Source organism: Mytilus edulis, chromosome 9 (assembly GCF_963676685.1).
Source record: "Mytilus edulis chromosome 9, xbMytEdul2.2, whole genome shotgun sequence".
NCBI lineage: Eukaryota > Metazoa > Mollusca > Bivalvia > Mytilida > Mytilidae > Mytilus > Mytilus edulis.
In genome coordinates this window covers 4,607,449-4,628,675 of record NC_092352.1, presented here as the reverse complement: position 1 = coordinate 4,628,675, position 21,227 = coordinate 4,607,449, and the positions used below count along the sequence as shown (strand labels likewise).

The 21,227-nt window shown below is 32.9% G+C and overlaps 1 protein-coding gene across 1 annotated transcript in view; it reads left to right on the top strand.

Moving 5' to 3' along the window:
• Positions 1-21,227, top strand: part of LOC139489398 (uncharacterized) — a 66,866-nt gene that overhangs the window by 23,482 nt on the left and 22,157 nt on the right. Inside the window, exons 7-14 of the mRNA XM_071275714.1 lie at positions 2,291-2,464; positions 3,654-3,797; positions 7,461-7,585; positions 10,145-10,294; positions 10,611-10,775; positions 12,258-12,395; positions 15,699-15,801; positions 16,863-17,083. Coding sequence (XP_071131815.1) covers positions 2,291-2,464; positions 3,654-3,797; positions 7,461-7,585; positions 10,145-10,294; positions 10,611-10,775; positions 12,258-12,395; positions 15,699-15,801; positions 16,863-17,083 — 1,220 coding nt within the window. The remainder of the gene's footprint in view (positions 1-2,290; positions 2,465-3,653; positions 3,798-7,460; positions 7,586-10,144; positions 10,295-10,610; positions 10,776-12,257; positions 12,396-15,698; positions 15,802-16,862; positions 17,084-21,227) is intronic.

Sequence of the window (21,227 nt, the reverse complement as noted above, 5' to 3'; positions counted from 1 at the left end):
TTAAATACATTTTGATTAAGCCTGTTGGACAATCCTATATTCTAATAATTTTCATTAGACGTTGATAAATATTTTGTGGGGTTATATTCTAAGTTTCACCAGTCCGTAACTAAGAAAGCCCCCTTTTGAATTTTGAACAAGAAAGTCACATTTTACGCCTTAAAATCTTCTTTTTGTCAATATTGAAACCATTCGGAAGCGTACGAAAAGTATAAATACATCTAGTGTTTATGTTTGACATCCGGATTATACATATGACGTCACATTGTCTAAATGCTAAAGGTGATGCAACAGTTTCGCAGTTTTTCATTCATGGCAATTTTGAGTCAAAATATTCATTAAATGGAATTTAATTTATATGTGGCATTATAATGGAGATAACTATATTGTATTTTAAGCTTGGCCATCGTAAAACTTGATTTTACTGTCGCAAATGTCTGTTTACCTAGCTCCGCTGCGTGTCGCTAGTTAAATTCAATTTGCGATAGAAAAATCTACGTTTTATGAAGACCAAGCTTAAAATACAATACAGTTATCTCCTAATTTCTATAGTTAGGCATTTAATTTGATTTAAATCCAATACATTTATAAGTGTTTTTAATTGATATATAAATATAAAAAAGAAGATGTGGTATGATTGCCAATAAGACAACTATCCACAAAAGACCAAAATGACACAGACATTAACAACTATAGGTCACCGTACGGCCTTCAACAATGAGCAAAGCCCATACCGCATAGTCAGGTATAATAGGCCCCGATAAGACAATGTAAAACAGTTCAAACGAGAAAACTAACGGCCTTATTTATGTCTGAGCTTATTTTAATAATACGTTTCGATGGCCCATGGTTTGGCATATAGCTTGTTATTGATTGATACATCAAGGAATGACGGTTGTCAGTAGCGCAGGAAAGAATTCTTTCCTGTTGAGTGTATTTGTGGGCATGAGTTGTTCTGTGGGCATGCTGATTAATCTTTAGTAAAAAGTTTACTTGGTCGTTTTTTTTTTGTCGTTTTTTTCAAGGGTTTGACTGTTGTCCTTAAGTTTTGTTTTTATTGTTCCCATGGTACCTTTTCTCTCGCAGTTCCAATTAGTCTACATGCTCAGTTGTAGTCTAATAATAAATTATACTCAATGGTAGTCAAATGTTATTTCTCATTCATTGCTAGTACTAGACCAATGTTGATAGAATAATGTTTATCAGCACCTATGGTTGTCGACATAATACGAATCAATTAAGCGCACGTTGGTGTCGCCCTTGGCTTCTATCTTCGTCATTGCTAAACTCAGCCGTAAAAAAAGAAGCCAAGATTGAGGAACACCAATTTACATATATTTCGTTTATATTGAAGATGAGAACAAATGTGATAAAACAATACTTAAGGAATATCTGCAGTTCGAGTGCAATGAATAAGTCAGTTAGAGTTTCCTCTATAACTTATCGCAATATTTTTTTTTGCTTAAATGTCATTAAACACACATGGGAAATGGATTCCGCGGTTTTATAAGTTCCATAATCTATGAATAACGAGACGACGTTAATTTTGAAGATATAAATTTTCCCCACCTTCACCTTAGCAGCAATCTATCAACTTCACATCATATGGGATATACATGTCCCAACTGATTCGGTATTCAAGAGCTTTCACCTGCTACTCAGACTATAAAACGTCATCAATATCTGAGCAGAAATTGTATGAACCAGTAGTATGTCAAAGAACGCGTCTCGTCCTTTCTCTAAAAAAGTTCACCGGAAGATACAAAGACCTTGTTGATAACTATTCCGTGTCAACTTCACTAATAATACATGATGATCTTGAAGTATAGATTCTAGGTACTGACGTTGTTTATCATCTTAACTACGTTTTAAAGTAGTCTTTTTATTTGTCTTTCATTCTTTTTTTAACTTTTACTGTTTAATCCATTTTTTTGTAATATAATTTTGGCTTGACGCGGTAGTTGTCCATTCCACCTTTGTTGTATTATGCCATAGTTATTTTTGGTATTCTTGTCTTTGAAGTACCAAGTCAGGAATATGACAGTTGTTTTCCATTTGTAAATGTGTTTGAGCTTTTAATTTTGCCATTTGATAAAGAACTTTCCATTTTGAATTTTCTTGGTATTTTTGCTATTTTACTTTTATTGCAACCTAACTCTATGCTTAATTAAATATATACTAGCAATAACGTGAAATTCATAACGATATTTATATCTTCTTATTAACAAATCATTTATAAATCTATCATAAACTGATCAAATGTAAATGCTTTATATTATTGTATTCTCAGAAACGACAACCAATGCATTTGTTATGAAAGCCAATGTTTTAAATGCTAAAGCAGGATACCTCATAGAGGCTCACATGCAGCTTGAAACAGGAGAGACGAGCATTAGTATTTGGATTGTTAATACTAATATACTACCGTATGGAGGGTCTTGTGAGATTGAGGATGCAATCTGGGGTAAGTTGTCTGAGATGGGCTTTGTTGCTTACTGAATTCGTTTTAATACTTTTGATTTTTGGCAGATTTGGCTAAACTTCCCGAATGTTTCTAAACTATTAACAGCAATTTTAACATCAATGATACCATACTTTCTAACAAAGCAAGATGTTGAGATCATCCTTTAGAAAATTTTAGGGACACCATCACGAGATTGTTGAGCGTTATGGAATGTCTGTTTCAAAAATGGCGGTTGTCCTAACCATCATTTCCGTTCTCTTTCCCCCGAATGTGACATCCCCAAAATGGACTTATCACCGATTATGAGCTTATATGACCCTTTGGTAACTTTTCGATGAGGACTATCTTAAAACAGTTTTAATGTTCAGTCTGAGACATTTCTGACGATGGTCTATATGCTAGTTCTAAAGTTTCTCATACTATACGAATAAGTTCGAAAAGCGGACCCATAGTATCATGAATGAATGTGTTTTAGTAAGGTATTCATGGCTTATAATTCAGTTTGAAGTAATTTTCTAAAAGTTGATTTAGAATGCTAGACGAAAATGTGATAATGCTATCTTTTAGAGCTATTGCTACAAACATGGAAAACGAATTTATATTGTTTTATCGGAATATATATTCATTTAACTCTATTTTGGGAAAAAATAAGAACTCTGTTTCCTATATAATTCTAATTTAACTATAATCTATAATTGTAATTTCCGCTTATTTTGTATAAGATAGATGGAAGATGAATGTGTTATGTTTAGTGGCAAGCTGAATGCACATACTGGACGTTAGCATGTTAATGTTAATGTTATTTAAATATGATCCCTGTTTGTACTAGAGCGACATCCCGAGCCGTTTCATTAACATCCTAGTTCATAAGGTTGCAGTCCTTCAGAATACATTTAGTTATACTCTGATACGGTATAATGACTATGGTAGTAATTCAAAATGTCGCATGCTTGAGGCGAAGTAGAAATTATCAATGTTCAATACTTTGATTTGACCCGAGCCCACCAGCTTACTACTAGAGTCAGCGATCAGTAGATCGTTTTTTTTTAATTTGATATTTGACATATAATTCTTAAATTTATAACATAATTTTGTATCAAATAGACTCACCCCAACCCCTCACCACAACTCCTAATCTATTGTCAAAAAATTCATTCCAGCGGACAATATTTTATCTTTTCCATTTTAGGGGAAAAGAAAGTAACAACAAACGGATGGAATGACGAAGGATTCCGAACATCAACTGACATCAGTTATGACTGGAAAGAACAGCTGAATTATCGAATAGTGCAGACGAATTCCGAAGGAAAAGAGACTCTCCTATATTATGGTTGTAAGTTGTATAACCCTAAAGTTAATTTCGAATAAAATCAACTTAAAAGTAAGTTGTTTAGGTTCTGCTCAGTGAAAAATGTCATTTCAAATAAACACGATTGCTAGTTTCAAAGTTGTCGATAAAAAAAAATACAGTTTCATTTTTACCTAACGGTGGTTATAGTTTCTTAGATTTAACAAATCTATACAGTAAAACCTGTAAATACCGGCCGGCTACGGGACTATGAAAAAGGGCCGATTTGGACAGTGAAACGGTTTATTCAGGTTTCCGTATTGACCGGAAGTTAATGACTTGTGACGTCCGACATTTTGCATGGAAAAGTTTTCTCTGATTGTAAATTATATCTGATAAATTAAAATACTTTCACTTCGTTTTTCATCGTTTGCATTTGCATCATAATGCTCGCGTTGTTTGGATTGTAAGACGAGAGTTTCGATTTACTCTCATGATCAATAATTTGAAATGTTGGAATGGCCGATTAAAAAGACAGAATATTATCAAACGTAATTTCATCACTTTCGAAACGTTGTCGTACAGTGTACAATATACATTGATTGTTGTCATCCGGGTGTTTTTCATTAGCAAGGTCATTTGTTTAGGGGTTCACAATAGGGAACCCAGGATTTCGAAATCATGATGTGAACTTCTTACTCCGCGATTTTAATTTGTTTATCCAAGTTAAAACGTAAGTTCAATCCGAGATATATTCGGTGTGTCTTTTCGTTTAATTGACACGTTTATAATGTTTTTAATAAATAATACAGCTCACTACTGTACGATTGAAGGTTCACAGTTTGACACTTGACTAATTGATTATCACGAAAAGCCATATTGTATAAACAAATATGATTTGATTGCATATCGATCATTAAAATTAATTAGACAAACCGGTTTTGACAGGTAATAATTAATGTAATTAAAAGTATTGGGACTTCATAATTAGACCGGAATTCGGAATACACAGGGTCCGGTTTACAAAGGGTATTTTAACAAAGACTTTGAATGGAAAAATATGGGACTTTCATTTTCGGCCGGAATGGACAGGAAACCGGTTTATTCAGGGTCCGGTTTAATCAGGTTTGACTGTACTATTAAACGAGAAGACCTCATTTTTGGTGTCGCTTCTCTTCTTTCCACAATAAATTAATCAACACGCCTCTGTGTCCTATAGGTACAGTGCATAGTCGCATTTGTCATCCATTCATATGATTATTCAGATTGAGTTATTTTGGGAGAAAAACGAGAAAAAAGGCAACCGGATATTGTCCCGTCATTGGACGAAATTTTAAGTCTGATTAGACTTCCGGTTTGCGTTTTTCTGTATACTGTATTTTAAGAATTCTATCTGCTATCATTTTCAAGTTTACTATCCACGGCGGTCACATAGTTTATTTAATAGAGAGGGTCTATATACTATATCAATGACCACCATGGATCGATTAGTAAACTTAAAATTGAAAGTAAATACACTATATTTATATAGTAATGAATGTTCATAATATACAGATTTATATAAGCGCTAAAATTATTCATGTAAACTTTTGATACCTTTTCTGAAATTCTCCAGTTATTAAATCTTTTACAAAATTCATTGATTACAAAAAAAGAAGATGTGGTATGATAGCCATGTTGAGACAACTCTCCACAAGAGACCAAAATGATACAGAAATTAACAACTATAGTTCACCGTACGACCTTCAAGACAACAATGAGCAAAGCCCATACCGCATAATCAGCTTTAAATGCCCTGAACTGACAAGGTAACACAATCCAAACCAGAAAACTAGCGGCCTTATTGATGTACAAAAAATGAACGAATTACAAATATGTAACACATAAACAAACGACAACCACTGAATTACAGGCTCCTTACTTAAATGTTCATAACATACTCAATGTATTATGGTCATATTGAAATTGATAGAAAACCAAAAATTGGGTATTTTGGAAATAAAGGAGGAGGGATACAAAAAAACATTCCCCAATAACCTATGACTTATGATACTTTTGCTGAAATTCCCCACTAAATGTATTATGTTCATATTGAAATTGATAGAAAACCAAAATTGGGAATTTTGGAAATAAAGGAGGAGGGATAAAAAAAAAAAAAAAAACATTTTCCTGTCCCCCATAACCTTTGACTTATGATACTTTTGCTGAAATTCTCCAGTCATTCAATATTTTACATAATTCTTCCAACAACACTTTACATACTATTATAAACTACGCCCTGAATGCCCGCGATTTCGCGGGTGTGTTCTAGTAATATGTAAATAATCATTTATCTAAATAAAAATGATTTTTGTTCGTGCACCAATAGTCAGCAAAATAGTTCAACTGATGATTCCCTTAACAGCTGAATTATCGAAATATCACTACTGAGCCCATGCAAAACAAATATCAATTAAGCGTAAACTTTTCAGACCCAAATAAGGTCGAATTGTTGCCTACAAAACCATATCTACGATATTGATTAGCTTATTTTGGCCAAAGTGAACCAAACTGGTCGAGATAATATTCCCTTCTTGGAAGAGTTTAATATAATCTGTGTTACCCATGTCAATCAGTCCGTCAATCTGTCCGTCCGTCTTTCCATTGAATTTCCTTTACATATTTATCAGCAACGACAAATTACAGCTTTCTGATTCATCACATATCAACATAATACGGGGACGTGGTTAACCGAGCCCGGAAATTAAAATGCGACCCGGGTAAACTAATCGATCCTTTAAATAAACTTATTCTTAAAGGTTACCAATTCAACAGTGTAATTAGATCTTTAAACATTATTGTATTGGAATAAATTTTGATTATGTGATCAATAAATTAAAACCAAACAAATATCATTGTTATATACATATATATATATATCATCTATATGTACATTCATGGTCCTATAATCTGTCGATACCTGTATTTTGGCATGGCACAAGGTCATGTTTTTCTCTGACTGTTAATGCCATCTTTAGACCAAATAGTATGAGTGTTGGATGTATACTGATAAATACTGTAGTCTTAGATACATTTTTTTTATTAGTTATAATTAGCTGTCAATGACTGCGGATACTCTCAGGTATTCATTTCTTAATTTGGCGTATAAATATTCGCATATGAAATCAGTAATTCGGTTTTCACACATATATATCCAGATTTCGCGCCTTTTCTCTTGTGGAGAAAAATTTACTGATCAGTACAATTTCTCATCCCAAATTGCTTTTTGTTTTATTTATGTATTATTAAGACACTTTTTATATTCGTATGATTAAAGCGAAGAAGAACATGAAAGTAATTAGTGTGTTTGTGCTGTAGGGATGTATAAATACCATGCCATGTCCGTTCTGTGTTGTGTATCAATCTGACGAGTTAAGCCCTTTTCAACTGACTTTTAATAGTTTTTTTATATGGTGAACTATTACACCACTATCCCAGTTTGGGGTAGGGATTAGTCACTAGCTAACATGTTTAACCCCGCCACATTTCATTCATTGTTTTTTACATAAATTATGCCGTTAGTTTTCTCCTTTGAATTGTTTTACATTTACTATTTCGGGGCCTTTATAGCTGACTATGTGGTATTGGTTTTGCTCATTGTTGTTAATTTATATATTATATATTTATTGCCATACTCTTAGCTAATGCAACTTTAATATTTGATTACAGCAGAGGAAGAGAATTACATCAAAATAAAGCCTGGTATTGAGACAGATGGTTATGATGTTACAATAAAGATACAAATCTATGATATTTTTATCGATTATACAGAATGTACCAAACATATTGGACAGGTATGTATCGATTATACAGAATGTACCAAAAATATCGGACAGGTATGCTATCGATTGTGCAGAATGTATCAAAACTATCAGTCAGGTATGGACACATAGTAATAAACATAATATCGGACAGGTATGGATACATAGTAATAAACATAATATCGGACAGGTATGGACACATAGTAATAAACATAATAACAGACAGGTATGAACACATAGTAATAAACATAATATCGGACAGGTATGGATACATAGTAATAAACGTATCGGACAGGTATGGACACATAGTAATAAACATAATACCAGACAGGTATGAACACATAGCAATAAACATAATATCGGACAGGTATGGATACATAGTAATAAACATAATATCGGACAGGTATGGATACATAGTAATAAACGTATCGGACAGGTATGGACACATAGTAATAAACATAATAACAGACAGGTATGAACACATAGCAATAAACATAATATCGGACAGGTATGGTTACATAGTATTAAACATAATATCGGACAGGTATGAACACATAGTAATAAACAAAAAGAACACGTTACAATTACCGAAAACATCGAACAGGTATGGACACATAGTAATAAACATAGTATTGGACAGCTTTTAGCAAACAAGAGATATTTGTATATACCAATTTACAAAAATTGGTATTTACACGAAATCATTTGCAAAATAGAAATACAGATAATATATCGGACAGGTTTATTATATGTTTTAGCTTACAAAATGATTAAAGAGGCATTAGTTGTCAAATTCATGTTCACTGATTTGACTTTTATTCATTATAATTGATTTGTGACATATTAAAACGTATATTCAAATTACAAAAACTCCAAAAGAAATAATTTCCAAGCATTTCACCTTTAGAAAGGATGAGCATTTCGTGGCTATTCTAGACTAGCGCCATCGTATTAACCATCGAGATGACCTCCGATGAATACTGATTGTCAATCGAATCGACATAAACATAAACGATAGTTAAACTAAAGATCGGTTGAATACATATTCTAATGAGTTGAATTATTGACTTGCAAGCCATTAATTTATAATGATGTTTGTTAGCTTATCTTTACGAAATTAAATCAAACTAACTACAAATTGCGAAATATTATTTTCACAATTCCGTTTGAAACAAAGAAAATCGAATTTAAATTTTTGTCAAAATCATAGTTAATGCTCGTTTGAAAGAATATTGGACTTTGGTGGGTAGAAGTCATTGTCTTTACAAATTAGGAAATATATATATGTATATATTGATAAGTTCGTATAAACAAGTGACGACGCTACGACAGATCCATGCCTTGGATCACCAGTGAAGATGATACACGGCCGAAAACACATTTTATATTCATAACTACTCTAAATATTAGCACAACAACGTTAAATCTGCTAATTTTCTGTTCTTCCGCAATTTTTATATGTGTGCATGATAAACAAATTTCTAGGTAGAGGGGCCCAAATACAGCACAAACAACATTTTCCAAAAGACCAAAATGTATATTTTAAACAACGCATTTAACTAGCAGGTCGAACAACGGATGTTCTTAAACCCTGCCGACTGCCATGGCATACTTAAATAATTGTCAACTATACATATAGTCGACAATTATGTATGTATGACAATAGCACGACTACATATTGTATATTAATCGTTTTATTCGAAGACATACAGACTAATGGCATTTTTGTTTTTGATACTGACTTTATCAGCTAGGGCAAGCTGATATTCGAGCTGATGAAGTCAGTATCAAAAAATAAAATGCCATTATTCTGTTTATCGGCAATTTGATATTAATTGTACATATTTGTTGTTGAGAATATGAAGTAAAATGGGATAGTTCATAAAACTACTTTTACTCGTACAAAACGTTGGGATTGTTTTTCGGTTGTATGAATGAAGTCGCGTGCATTTCATTGATAAATTGATGCGGATGGACCTGAACCAGCGACGTTGCTACACTGGTTAATGAAGTCAGTGCCTAATATTTTTGAGTATCAAGTCCTGTCCATGATCTTAAAATATTAGGCAGTAAGATCAAAGGGAGAATGTACAAATTGCCAATAAAATAAAATATCAGTCGCATGTCACATATAAGTTTCATATTGTTTAGGTAGATACTAATCTCTCTCAAATCATCAAATCATAACTATTTTAACAGAAAGGAGAAAAATACCAAAATAGGCGGAGGATATGGGGGACACATTTAAACTAATAACTCGCAGAGAAATTAGGAACGCTATAGCAAAAAGTGAAAACCGACGAAAAAAACCCCAGCAGTTTACAATACACATAACAGAAAAATAAAGACTGAGCAATACTAACCCGCCAATAAAGATAGTATTTAGCCTAGATCCTCAGAAATCCTGCACCATTAGTATTGAACTATTTTTCCCCCAATTAACCTATTATATGTTTGAGTTACATTTACATAAAAGTATATCTGTTATTTTCTTCTTTCACTTTCTGATTCTTCATCAGTTTGTGATATCGCATGTTTATCCACTCAGAAAAGTTCTAACCTACACAAAAATAATACTGAGACATGTTTCAGGTTTTACCTAATTATACCACATCCGACCAAAATAGTGTATCATCCTTCTTACATTCTGCGACTGACAGCACGGATTATTACTGGCAAACAGGGAATGTAAAACAAGTGGCCATGAATGCAGAGGTAGCCGGAACACCCGTCACAGATTTGGTATGTTATTTTTCTAACGTCAGTGAGCAATTTGATTGCGTTTTTATTACTTTATGTTAAGATTTTATATAAAACTTTAAATTTCCTTCCGTATCAAATTTCGCTGTTTACTGAAATGTTTGTCATTGTGTTTGTCATTTGTTGTATATGTTCACATGAACATTAACATTCAGAGCTAGTTACTAGCAAAAACAATATGGAAAGATACCACAATAAGAAAAAGTATAGAATTATGCAAGAATAATATATCACAAAAAGACTCAATTCTAAATTCAAAATAATTGTCAGTTTCTACAGTTGGAATTTATTTCTGTAGAATACAACAACAACACTATTTGATACAGAACCTGCACAATGGGTGAATATTGGGGTAGAAATACTGTCTGATGGAACAAATGTAACAAAAACATTTGATGAACTGTGGGATATGTATGAACATCCTGATTACGGAGATGTAACAACTCAAAATGATATAATAGAGGTAAATATATTGAGCTGGTTTTAAGTTTTTTTTTAATGACTTTCTGTTAAACTAGCTCTAAAAAAGTTTGTATATCAGCTACTCAATAAGATAGAAAATTGTTGTATTTCACAACAATTTCTTATTAAAATGAAATATATATATATAATATATATAGGTCAGATAAACTGTTTCGAAACTATTTCTAAATCAACTGTTTAAAATATATTATATAAACAAGAATGTGTCTATAGTACAAGGATGCCCCACTCGCACTATCATTATCTATGTTCAGTGGACTGTTAAATTGGGGCATTACAATTAGAAAGATCATCTCATAGGGAACGTTGGGATCCTGCTAACATGTTTAACCCCGCCACATTATTGATGTATGTGTCTGTCTCAAGTCAGGAGCCTGTAATTCAGTGGTTGTCGTTTGTTTATGTGTTACATATTTTTTTTTTCGTTCATTTCTTTTACATAAATAAGGCCGTTAGTTTTTTCGTTTGAAATGTTTTGCATTGTCTTATCGGGGCCTTTTATAGCTGACTATGCGGTATGAGCTTTGCTCATTGTTGTACGGTGACCTATAGTTGTTAATGTCTGTGTCATTTTGATCTTTTGTGGATAGTTGTCTCATTGGCAATCATACCACATCTTCTTTTTTATATGTGTACTAAGTTTCAAGTTGATTGAAATTCAACTTCATCAAAAACTACCTTGACAAAAAATCTTTAACCTGAAGCGGTACAGACGGACGAACGGACGAACGGACGGACGAACGAACGAAAGAACGGACGCACAGACCAAAACACATAATGCTCCTAGGTGGGGTATAAAAAATAGCTGTTGTCTCTAAAAACTGACCAAAACATTTATTATCTGAAAAGAACGATGTAAGATATATTACATTCCAATACGACAATTACCCATCACAGACGATGTAAGATATATTACATTCCAATACGACAATTACCCATCACAATCAAAAGGACCAGAAATTGGAAATGTATATACTTACAAATTACCGAATAATCCAAACATTAGTTGAGCCAAAAAAAAAACTATGGGGTTCATAGTTGGGTGTCATCGTTCCTCCGATGTCACATTACTTGAATATTTGTCACTTCCCAAAAAAAAGGAAAAGGAACCATTTTTACGAGCTTGAATCTCTAATCAAAACAAAATGTGTGTAGTTCATTTCATGTATATACTATGGCTATGTGTGTATGACTTTTTTGAGAGAAAAAACACCCAACAATTTTACAAAAATAATTACATAGAAAATTATCTGCGTATAAGAGTTGATGATAAAAACATTAAGGAAAAATTTTGTCAACAGGCATTGTAACTTGAATACAATATCAAAGTAGTATATGATATGAATAAATCTTTATTTGTCTTTGTGTTGAAATATATATCCAAAATATATGTAATATTTAAAGATTTTACTTACATATAAACGGTTTATAAATAACTGAGAGATGTTCTGATATATTTTAGCAATTGACATACTTTTCCACGATACTGGTTGAAACATCTAATGTGGTTGATGGAACATCCACTGTGAATTTAGACCAGGTTGCTAACAGTATTGGTACAGTTATCGGAAACAAGCTATTCACCGCAAATTCCTCAGCCGTATGTGTTATGTATTGTTCTTTATTCTGTTATTATACCACTATGGAAGCTCATCTAAGATCTGGATATCAATATGTCCCACTCTTACTCTAATCCTTAAGGCCGAAGGAGGATGAAAAGCTCGAAATTCAATGTACGAATTACGTCCACTTATTCAGAAAAATAATCAGAGAGAATAAGATTCGAGGCAACAGTTGTTTGCTTATATAAAAAAATGTTCAAAAGTCTATTAAGAAGCATCTTCGCTAGCCAAGGGTTACGATCCACTCCCGCTCTCTTCACCCTTGGCGGATTGAGCCAAAATTTTTGATAACAATGTTGCGCCATCTATCGGAAGATAAAAATCACGCCAATTCCAAATAAATCATTCTTGACCAATGGTAGCACTTGAACTCTTCAATTTGGAGGTAAAACACGGTAGCGTCTAGATTCTACACACTTGGTAAAGCCGGAAATGAAAACATACGTCAACATTCATGCATTTGTGCATGAAACATACACAGGAACTTCTATTTGTTGATTAAAAACATTTAAGTTTTCACTAAATATAGTCGTATGTTTAGGGATGTAAAGACTTGTTGCACAAAAAAACATGTGGCAATTGTTTACAAACACTTTCTACATTTACACGTGATCATGTTATAGGCGCATTTTGATTGGATGCAGCGAGTTTTGACTTCAACCAATAAAAATCCTTACCTTGTGTCTCCGAAATTTTATCTCAATCCGCCAAGGGTGAAGAGAGCGGGAGTGGATCGTAACCCTGGGCTAGCGAAGATGATTGAGAAGATCCAATCCAAGGAAAAAAAACAAGTGATGCAATCGAATGAACTTCAAAAGGAGCGCGACCGTATTCCTTGTCAGTGCAAGCGTCTCCTGCTATGCGTGCATCACCTGCCACGCGAACCCACAATTGATGGGAAAGTAACAGTCGGAAATAGAACAACATTATACAACTATTCTGCTATATAAAGATATACAACGCAAATCGATATTTCTTGTCTGTTGAGACACATCGTATAGGTTAACCTTTTCGTGAAGGTGACCGTAAAACTGATGTAAAGTCAATTTCAGTCGTATTTCTTTAAAACTGTGTTGGAGCAGTTTTTGCGCAAGGAACGTACCAACTCCTGTTAAAGAATTGATATAGTATGAACCTGTACGAGCGTAATGTATTGATTAAGATATGTAAAGGCCGTACGATGGGACAGAGTGTATACTACGCGAAATTAGGTGTTGACAATTTGATAGCTGTAATCATTACGTTTGTTATAGATTTTAGTTTGAAGTTATCCATCTTTGTCAATATAAAGGAACAGATCAAGTTATTAATTATATATAAACAGTCTATTTTTTTTTTGTTTCGGTAGTATTCCGTATCTCAAATTCACTGGGATATATGATATGCGAGCACTCACTGAAATAGGGGGTAAATCATCAATATATCTGAAGGTGACGTTAAAGACCTTAGCAAGATATTTTTTTCCTCGATAAGGTTGTGTATGAATACTGCTTCATATCAATACACATACATGTCGGCTAGTAGGATGCTTAATTAGTACCCATAGGAATAATAGCTGTTTAAACATCAATCCATTAAACTCAACAAGTATGTTGACGATCAAAAGTCATCTTCGGTGTATTTGTTGTTTGAATAAGTGCGGTTCTTCAAAAAGTTAGATTTGTCATGACCTGAAATAAGGAATTTGTATCTACGATTCTCATTTTTGAAGAAAATTTAGTTTAATAAGACGATCTGTAACTATTAGAATTGAATGGGTTTTTTAAAAATCTATACGAAATGAAAGCAAGTAAAAATGACATTTTTTACAAGACGCGCTTCCAGAAAAAGAGCAACAACAAAAATACTGAACTTCAATGAAAAGTCAAAACGGAAAGTCCCTTAACAATGGTCAAAATCCAAAACTCAAACACATCAAACGAATGGAAAACAACTGTCATATTCCTGACTTGGTACATGCATTTCCTTATGTAGAAAATGGTGCATTAAACCTGGTTTTAAAGCTAGCTAAACCTCCCACATGTATGACAGTCGCATTAAATTCCTTTATATTGACAACAATGTGTGAACAGAACAAACAGACATAAAAAGTAAAAATGGCAAAAATAGGGGTACAGCTGTCAACATTTTGTTATTATCTCAATCACTATAAAAACAAAAAAATATGGCAATAAAGGACGAGCCACGCCTAAAGAATATTACCAAAAAATGGACCAAAAAGTAAACTTTAATAATTTACAAAGACAAATAAAAGAACTATAACACGTATTTAAGATGATAAACGACGTCAGTACCTAGAATCTATACATCAACACCATCATGTATTTTTTGCAAAGTTGGTACGAACTGTTTATCAGCAAGGTCTGGGTATCTTTCGGTGAACCTTTTCAGAAAAAGAAGCGAGACGTTTTTTTGACATTACCCTGGTTCATCAACTTTCTGCTCAGACACTAGTGACGTTTTACAAAATATGAGTAGCAGCTGCAATATCTTGGATACCGACTGAGTTTTGAAATACATTTCCCATATGGAAGTGAAGATGGTATATTAATTGCTACTAAGGTGGGGGGAATTATAATTTCAAAATTAAAATCGTCTATTTTGTCATAGATTCTGGTACTTAGATGAACGCTTATTGTCAAATTCGAGGTATAATTAGAAAAATTAGTCGGAGGAAGCCGTGTCTGTTGTTTCTTTAATTTCTAGTTCTGGCAAATATATTTATGGAACCCAATCAGAAAAGTTTGGATTGTTTATGGAAAGAACATCATCAATATATCTGAATGTAAAATTAAATGATCTGGCTTCTTTGATATTCTTGTTTTTGATAAGTGTATGAAGGAACTCCGACTCATGTGAAAATAAGAAAAGGTCGACAAGGAAAGGCGCACAGTTTGTTCCCATAAGAATGCGACAATTTGTTGAAAAAGTCTACCTCTAAATTCGACAAATATGTTGTCAATAAGAAACTCCAGCATATGGATCACTTGTTTCCTTAGCTTGTGTCGTATATTTTACCTTTTTGATCACTTTTAACAAAATATGCCGTATGGTATCCCAAAAGTAACAAATTTATAGCACTCATTTTTATATTGAAAAGTGTTTATTTTAAGTATTCAGGAAGGTGATTCATGAAGTAATGAATAATAAATGTCTTTTGCCATTAACTAACTACACTACGTGATTTTTTTTAAATATCTAATAAATTAATAAATAATTGTTGATAATTTAATAATTCTAAATAATAATGGTAGTATGTTTTTATTTTTACATTTTTGTAGTCAAAGGCATTCGAAGGAAATAAAGGTCTATTGGAAAAACTTTTAATATTAACAGATAATGAGACCTATCCAAAGTATGAAGACTACATTTCTACGTGTCAAGGTAATGTCTTAAATAATTAGTTTACAAAGTTTGTAAACAGCGTAACATTGTACATATGCTTACAAAACAAAGTTTTCTTATCGTCAAAGGAAGAAAATTAATTTGTTCGTTTGTTTGATTTTCTTTCTTTGGAAAATAAGAAAGGGTTTAAAAAAAGTTTTTTTATTAAATTTCTGATTCAATTATCTGATAATCCATATCCTTCGAACAATTTATATCGTACGTTACCAGTATTAAGGTAGCACAATCAGACAACTTTAAACTGAAGTAATTCATTTCATCCTTCTTTATATTTTATAAATGAGGTACCAAAAGAAAGAAGAAAGATTAATCTTTCAAATTGTGATAATATCATTATGACATAATTATTATGTAATTAGTTGCTATATTGTGATGTCCACACTTAAATGAATTTAGTGTCCTTGTTCTTCATAGCATCCCAAAATATTTTATAGATTCTTGTACAACACAGCTAGACCTCCAAAACTGTGTCTCAGATTTCCAAAATCATCAATAGAACAAATTTTATACCCAATTGAATTTAGTGGTCTCTTATGAATTGATGTTGTAAACTTTAAGATTAATGAGAGAATGAAATACAATAGGAAAAATATGAGACACGGTTTTGGAGGTCAAACTGTGTTGTGCAAGAATCTATAAAATATTTTGGGATGCTATGAATAACAAAGAAGCTAAATTCATTTTAAGTATGAACATCACAATACGGCAACTAATTCCATAACAATTAATTATGTAATAATTATGTCATAATGAAATTATCACAATTTGAAAGAATAATCTTCTTCTTTCTTTTCGTACCTCATTTATAACATTTAAAGAAAGATGAGTGGAATTACATCAGTTTTTAGATGTCTGATTGGGGATGATAAATCTTTGTATTGTGCTATACACAATAAACCATCAAATTACAGTACAAATATCCAACATGTAAATGTTTATTCTTTATTGTTATTTTTAAAGTCTGGTAGCAAACACGTTTTCATTATACACAATTATCTTAATTTCTTCAGCAAGTTGTGAATAGAAGAATTCTGTTTTAGGTATGTTAAGAGTCCTGAACAATGCTTTGGAAGCCATCTTACCCAAAACATCAGTGGACACACCAGCAACATTAGATATATATACCATAATGACATATATCTACAGCAGACAGGAGTTATCGGAACCAAACAATGCTGATCTGACGCCTGCAGAAAGAGCATTTATTGCTTCACAGGTCGCTATGAAAAATGAACTGGATGCTGATTTTAAAAATGATGTTGTAAGTAAAGTTCACAACCATAGCCGAGTTATCTTACACAGTTAAGATTTAATACAGTTAATTTAATTACAAACCTGCTCGTGCATTTTTCATTGTTTTGTTATTAAACGCAAAACAAATAGTCTAAGATACCTGGGACGATCTCATTTAATAAAGGTTCTTCGGTTTACTTATTGTACCACGAAACTTATTAACCCTGTGTAGGTCTCTAAATTGAGGTTCTATTTACCAAAAGTTAATCGGGCATGTACACACCCGCTTAGAATCAGGGGATCAAAAATAGGATCGGATAAAACAGTCATCGTAATACCATAATTTATAATTTCAAAGAATTAAAGTGCTTTTGGTTTATTATCTCCGATTAATATTCAGACGGTATTTGATTGGAAATAGAAACCTGTCCGAAACCGGAAAATTTTAGCTGCAATAGGAATTTATATGCAAAATAAGTGCATCTACTTTTAGTGACCGGTATTTGTTGTACATTCGTGTCGTTTTGTTTTTGGCATTCGTCAATCGTGGAGAAAAAAAGAAGGGGTGGGGGCTAATATCTTAACTTACGATTTTGATCATGGTTTAAATTTATTCTAGTACAACATTCGTTTTATCTCTAGCCAACGCTCTATCTAATTAAAGCGTCACTCTAAAATTGTTAACATTTGTTTCAGATTGACAAACTTTACATCTCGTCATGAATATGCATGACATGTTTGCCACTGAACGTAAAGGGAACATCCAATTAATCAGCTTCATTTAGTGATATATGATCATTAGTCTGCAGTTGATATTTGTCTCAAACATTTTTCAATTTTTAGATATTTGATTTTATATTTGCTTTCTAAGCGAGGGTTTCAGTGGACATGACATCTTTGAATTTGCATTTACATGGATCGGATTAAAGACGTCAATAATAGTGGATCCTACATACGTTTGATATTTTTTGTAAATAGTTCTCAGTTTTACCTGAAATAAAAGTTTTATGATGGTAACCAAACATTCAGTTGAATATTACATTAAACTAACTTAACCGTTATTTGAGTTCGGATTTTTAATTATGCCAATGCTAAAAACAAATGTCGAATGGCAAAAGGGCGACCGACAACATGATTGATTTATCATATGCCGTTTGAAGACCAAGAATGGAATCATAATTAAATAGTGTAAGGACTTTTGATGTTTTGTATTTTTTTATTTATTTATTTTAGATTTTTTTCACAAACAGCAAGAAGATCTGCAATAAAGCATTTCCTTCCTCGTTTGTCTCTTTCCATTTAAAAAAACAAATTAATAACGTTGTCCATACCAGGGGTTACATCGTATCCCATCCAGTCTAACTAAGAAGAGGCGAGTATAATAGAAAAAAAATCATCATCAAGTGGCAATTACTCGTATAGTTGAAGCGAACAACAATGACAGTGTCTTGGTGACAAAATTTGGTGTGTTTTTGTTAATCTGGTACATGTATAGTTGTCAAAGAGGCAAAAATGGATAACAGAAAATGTTTTTAAGGGCAACAATTTATATAAAGTTTTTCTTCATCAACAATTGTCTTTGAAAACGGCGCAAAACATGTGTTAAAATCCGCCATGAGATATATTTTACGATTTAGCTGACCTTTGTTGCTTTTTAAAAATTTCAATCATTTAACTTGTGTGTAGTTCTTTTCCCCCTCAAAGAGTTATTCAAATGGTTCCTTAACGTATAGATAGTGTGAAACTATCACTACACGAAGCATCGGATATACGACATTTCTTTTTCGACCGGACGTAGCTGCGTATCTATTCATCCACACAGCCAAACAGACGCACCCTTTATCAATGGTTTACTGTGGGACGGGAGAAGTCCAGAGATGTCAATATATTTAAACCCAAGTCAATCCTTTGTGTTTGAATAAAAGGGGATAAGGGTATACATTAATTCGGCAGCCACAAAATGACACAGACACATCAAAACATTAAGAGTTAACATACAGTGTTGTAATAGAAAATGTCTATACATAATAATAAGCCCAAAACCACCCCATGACTAAAAAATGCGGAGTTAATTTAATATTATTACCGTCAGTGATATCCCAACAGGCACATTTAATATAATATTATTTACCGTCAAAGATATCCCAACAGACACAAGCTCATTTTGTGTGGTTGAAAAATATCACCTGCCCTTTTTAATTTCGATCAGTGGAAATCAAAGAAGGTGTTATATAAACTAGTACAAGAAAATCACTTCACTATATAGTAACGGAAAAATAAATGATGAAAAGTCACCCTACTCTGACTCCGAGCCGACCAGTCTTTTATCTTACTCGTAAATGCCGCATGTTAAACGTTGAAACAGAAAATACCAATTTCAACATCTTTGTTTGACCTGGTCGCTCTCGAGAAACACGCTCCAACGAGACCATCCTGGCGGTCGGTAAAATAGAATGACATACCAAAACTCAAGTACAATAAATAATACAGTTTCATAGAATTCTCACAGTTACTAAAGCGAACTAAATATATCTAACCATAATTGGATACGTTAAATGATATTGGAAACTACACGTAGATATCGATGACCGACTTCAGAGTAGATTCCATGCACCAACGCTCTCTGCAAATTAAAAATTCTTGCACCAATTATTTTAGGGGTCCGAATGTGGCCAGCTGTTGCAAGGCTATATTTCTGTCCTTATCCAGTATATACTGTTATGCGTTTACTTTTCTACATTGGTTAGAGGTATAGGGGGAGGGTCGAGATCTCACAAACATGTTTAACCCCGCCGCATTTTTGCGCCTGTCCCATGTCAGGAGCCTCTGGCCTTTGTTAGTCTTGTATTATTTTAATTTTAGTTTCTTGTGTACAATTTGGAAATTAGTATGGCGTTCATTATCACTGGACTAGTATATATTTGTTGAGGGGCCAGCTTAAGGACGGCTCCGGGTGCGAGAATTTCTCGCTACATTGAAGACCTGTTGGTGACCCTCTGCTGTTGTTTTTTATTTGGTCGGGTTGTTGTCTCTTTGACACATTCCCCATTTCCATTCTCAATTTTACTCATTTTCCAGTGGCATTCCAAGTTTCCCGTCCAACCTCCTATTGCAAGACGTATATTGTATTTCAAATTTATGTGTTCTCGTCGTTAACATGCCACCGGAAGTTAGGCAAACAACAATCAATCAACTTCATAAATTATTCCATGTAAACAGTACACAAAGACAAGATATTGTACAATGTTATAATGTAAAATTACCATTTTTATCACTCAATAATAGTGCAAACTTTTTTTTTCATTTTTTAGTTACGTTTTTGTTATTAACTATACATGACTGAACATTAATATCTAATTTTTTTTTAAATATTTTCTAACAACTGTTTGAACTTCTGTTTTATTATGATCTATTATATATCATTATGTCAGACAGTTATACAACTAAAAAAAGGGATTGTTTTTCAAGGGGTTTATGCTTCATTTAGACGTGTAAAGGGAATGACGGATGACTAAAATAAAAGTGTGTGTTTTCATGTAATACATTGTATTTCATTTTAAGAATGATGATCAACCTTGCCAAAATATGTTATTTATACACGTTTTGATGGAGCCACTCAAACCCACATTACATGATTCTAAAGATGTTACATTTAGACTATTTCAAAGCAATTGCTATTATTTTTGATCTGAGCGTCACTGATGAGTCTTATGTAGGCGAAAGGCGCGTCTGGCGTATCAAATTATAAGCCTGGTAACTTTGATAACTATTATTCATTTAAGTCCAAAGGCATAGTTTTTTTAATAAATAGTGTAGGCGAGTTTCAGAGTCAATCCCCCCTCGCCCCCCCAAAAAAAAAAAAAAAAAAAACATCTACCTGAATAGTATGAAGGACCTTATGCATTTATGATTATTTAGGTCTGTTCGATTCAAAATTGTTTAACAAGCTGTTTTTAAAAATAACTAATTGTTGGAAGAGGTTTACTTACTGTTTTCATATGGTCTGGACTTTGCCGAATCTATTTCATCATAACTGACAGGTTAAAAACATCAAATAGTTCTTGCACTGATCATCCATTAGCTAGTTGTAAAGGATTTTGATTTACTCTTTTATAAGAAAAAAAATCGTTCATTTGAAACGTTGGAATTCACAAATATAAATCTATCCCTTA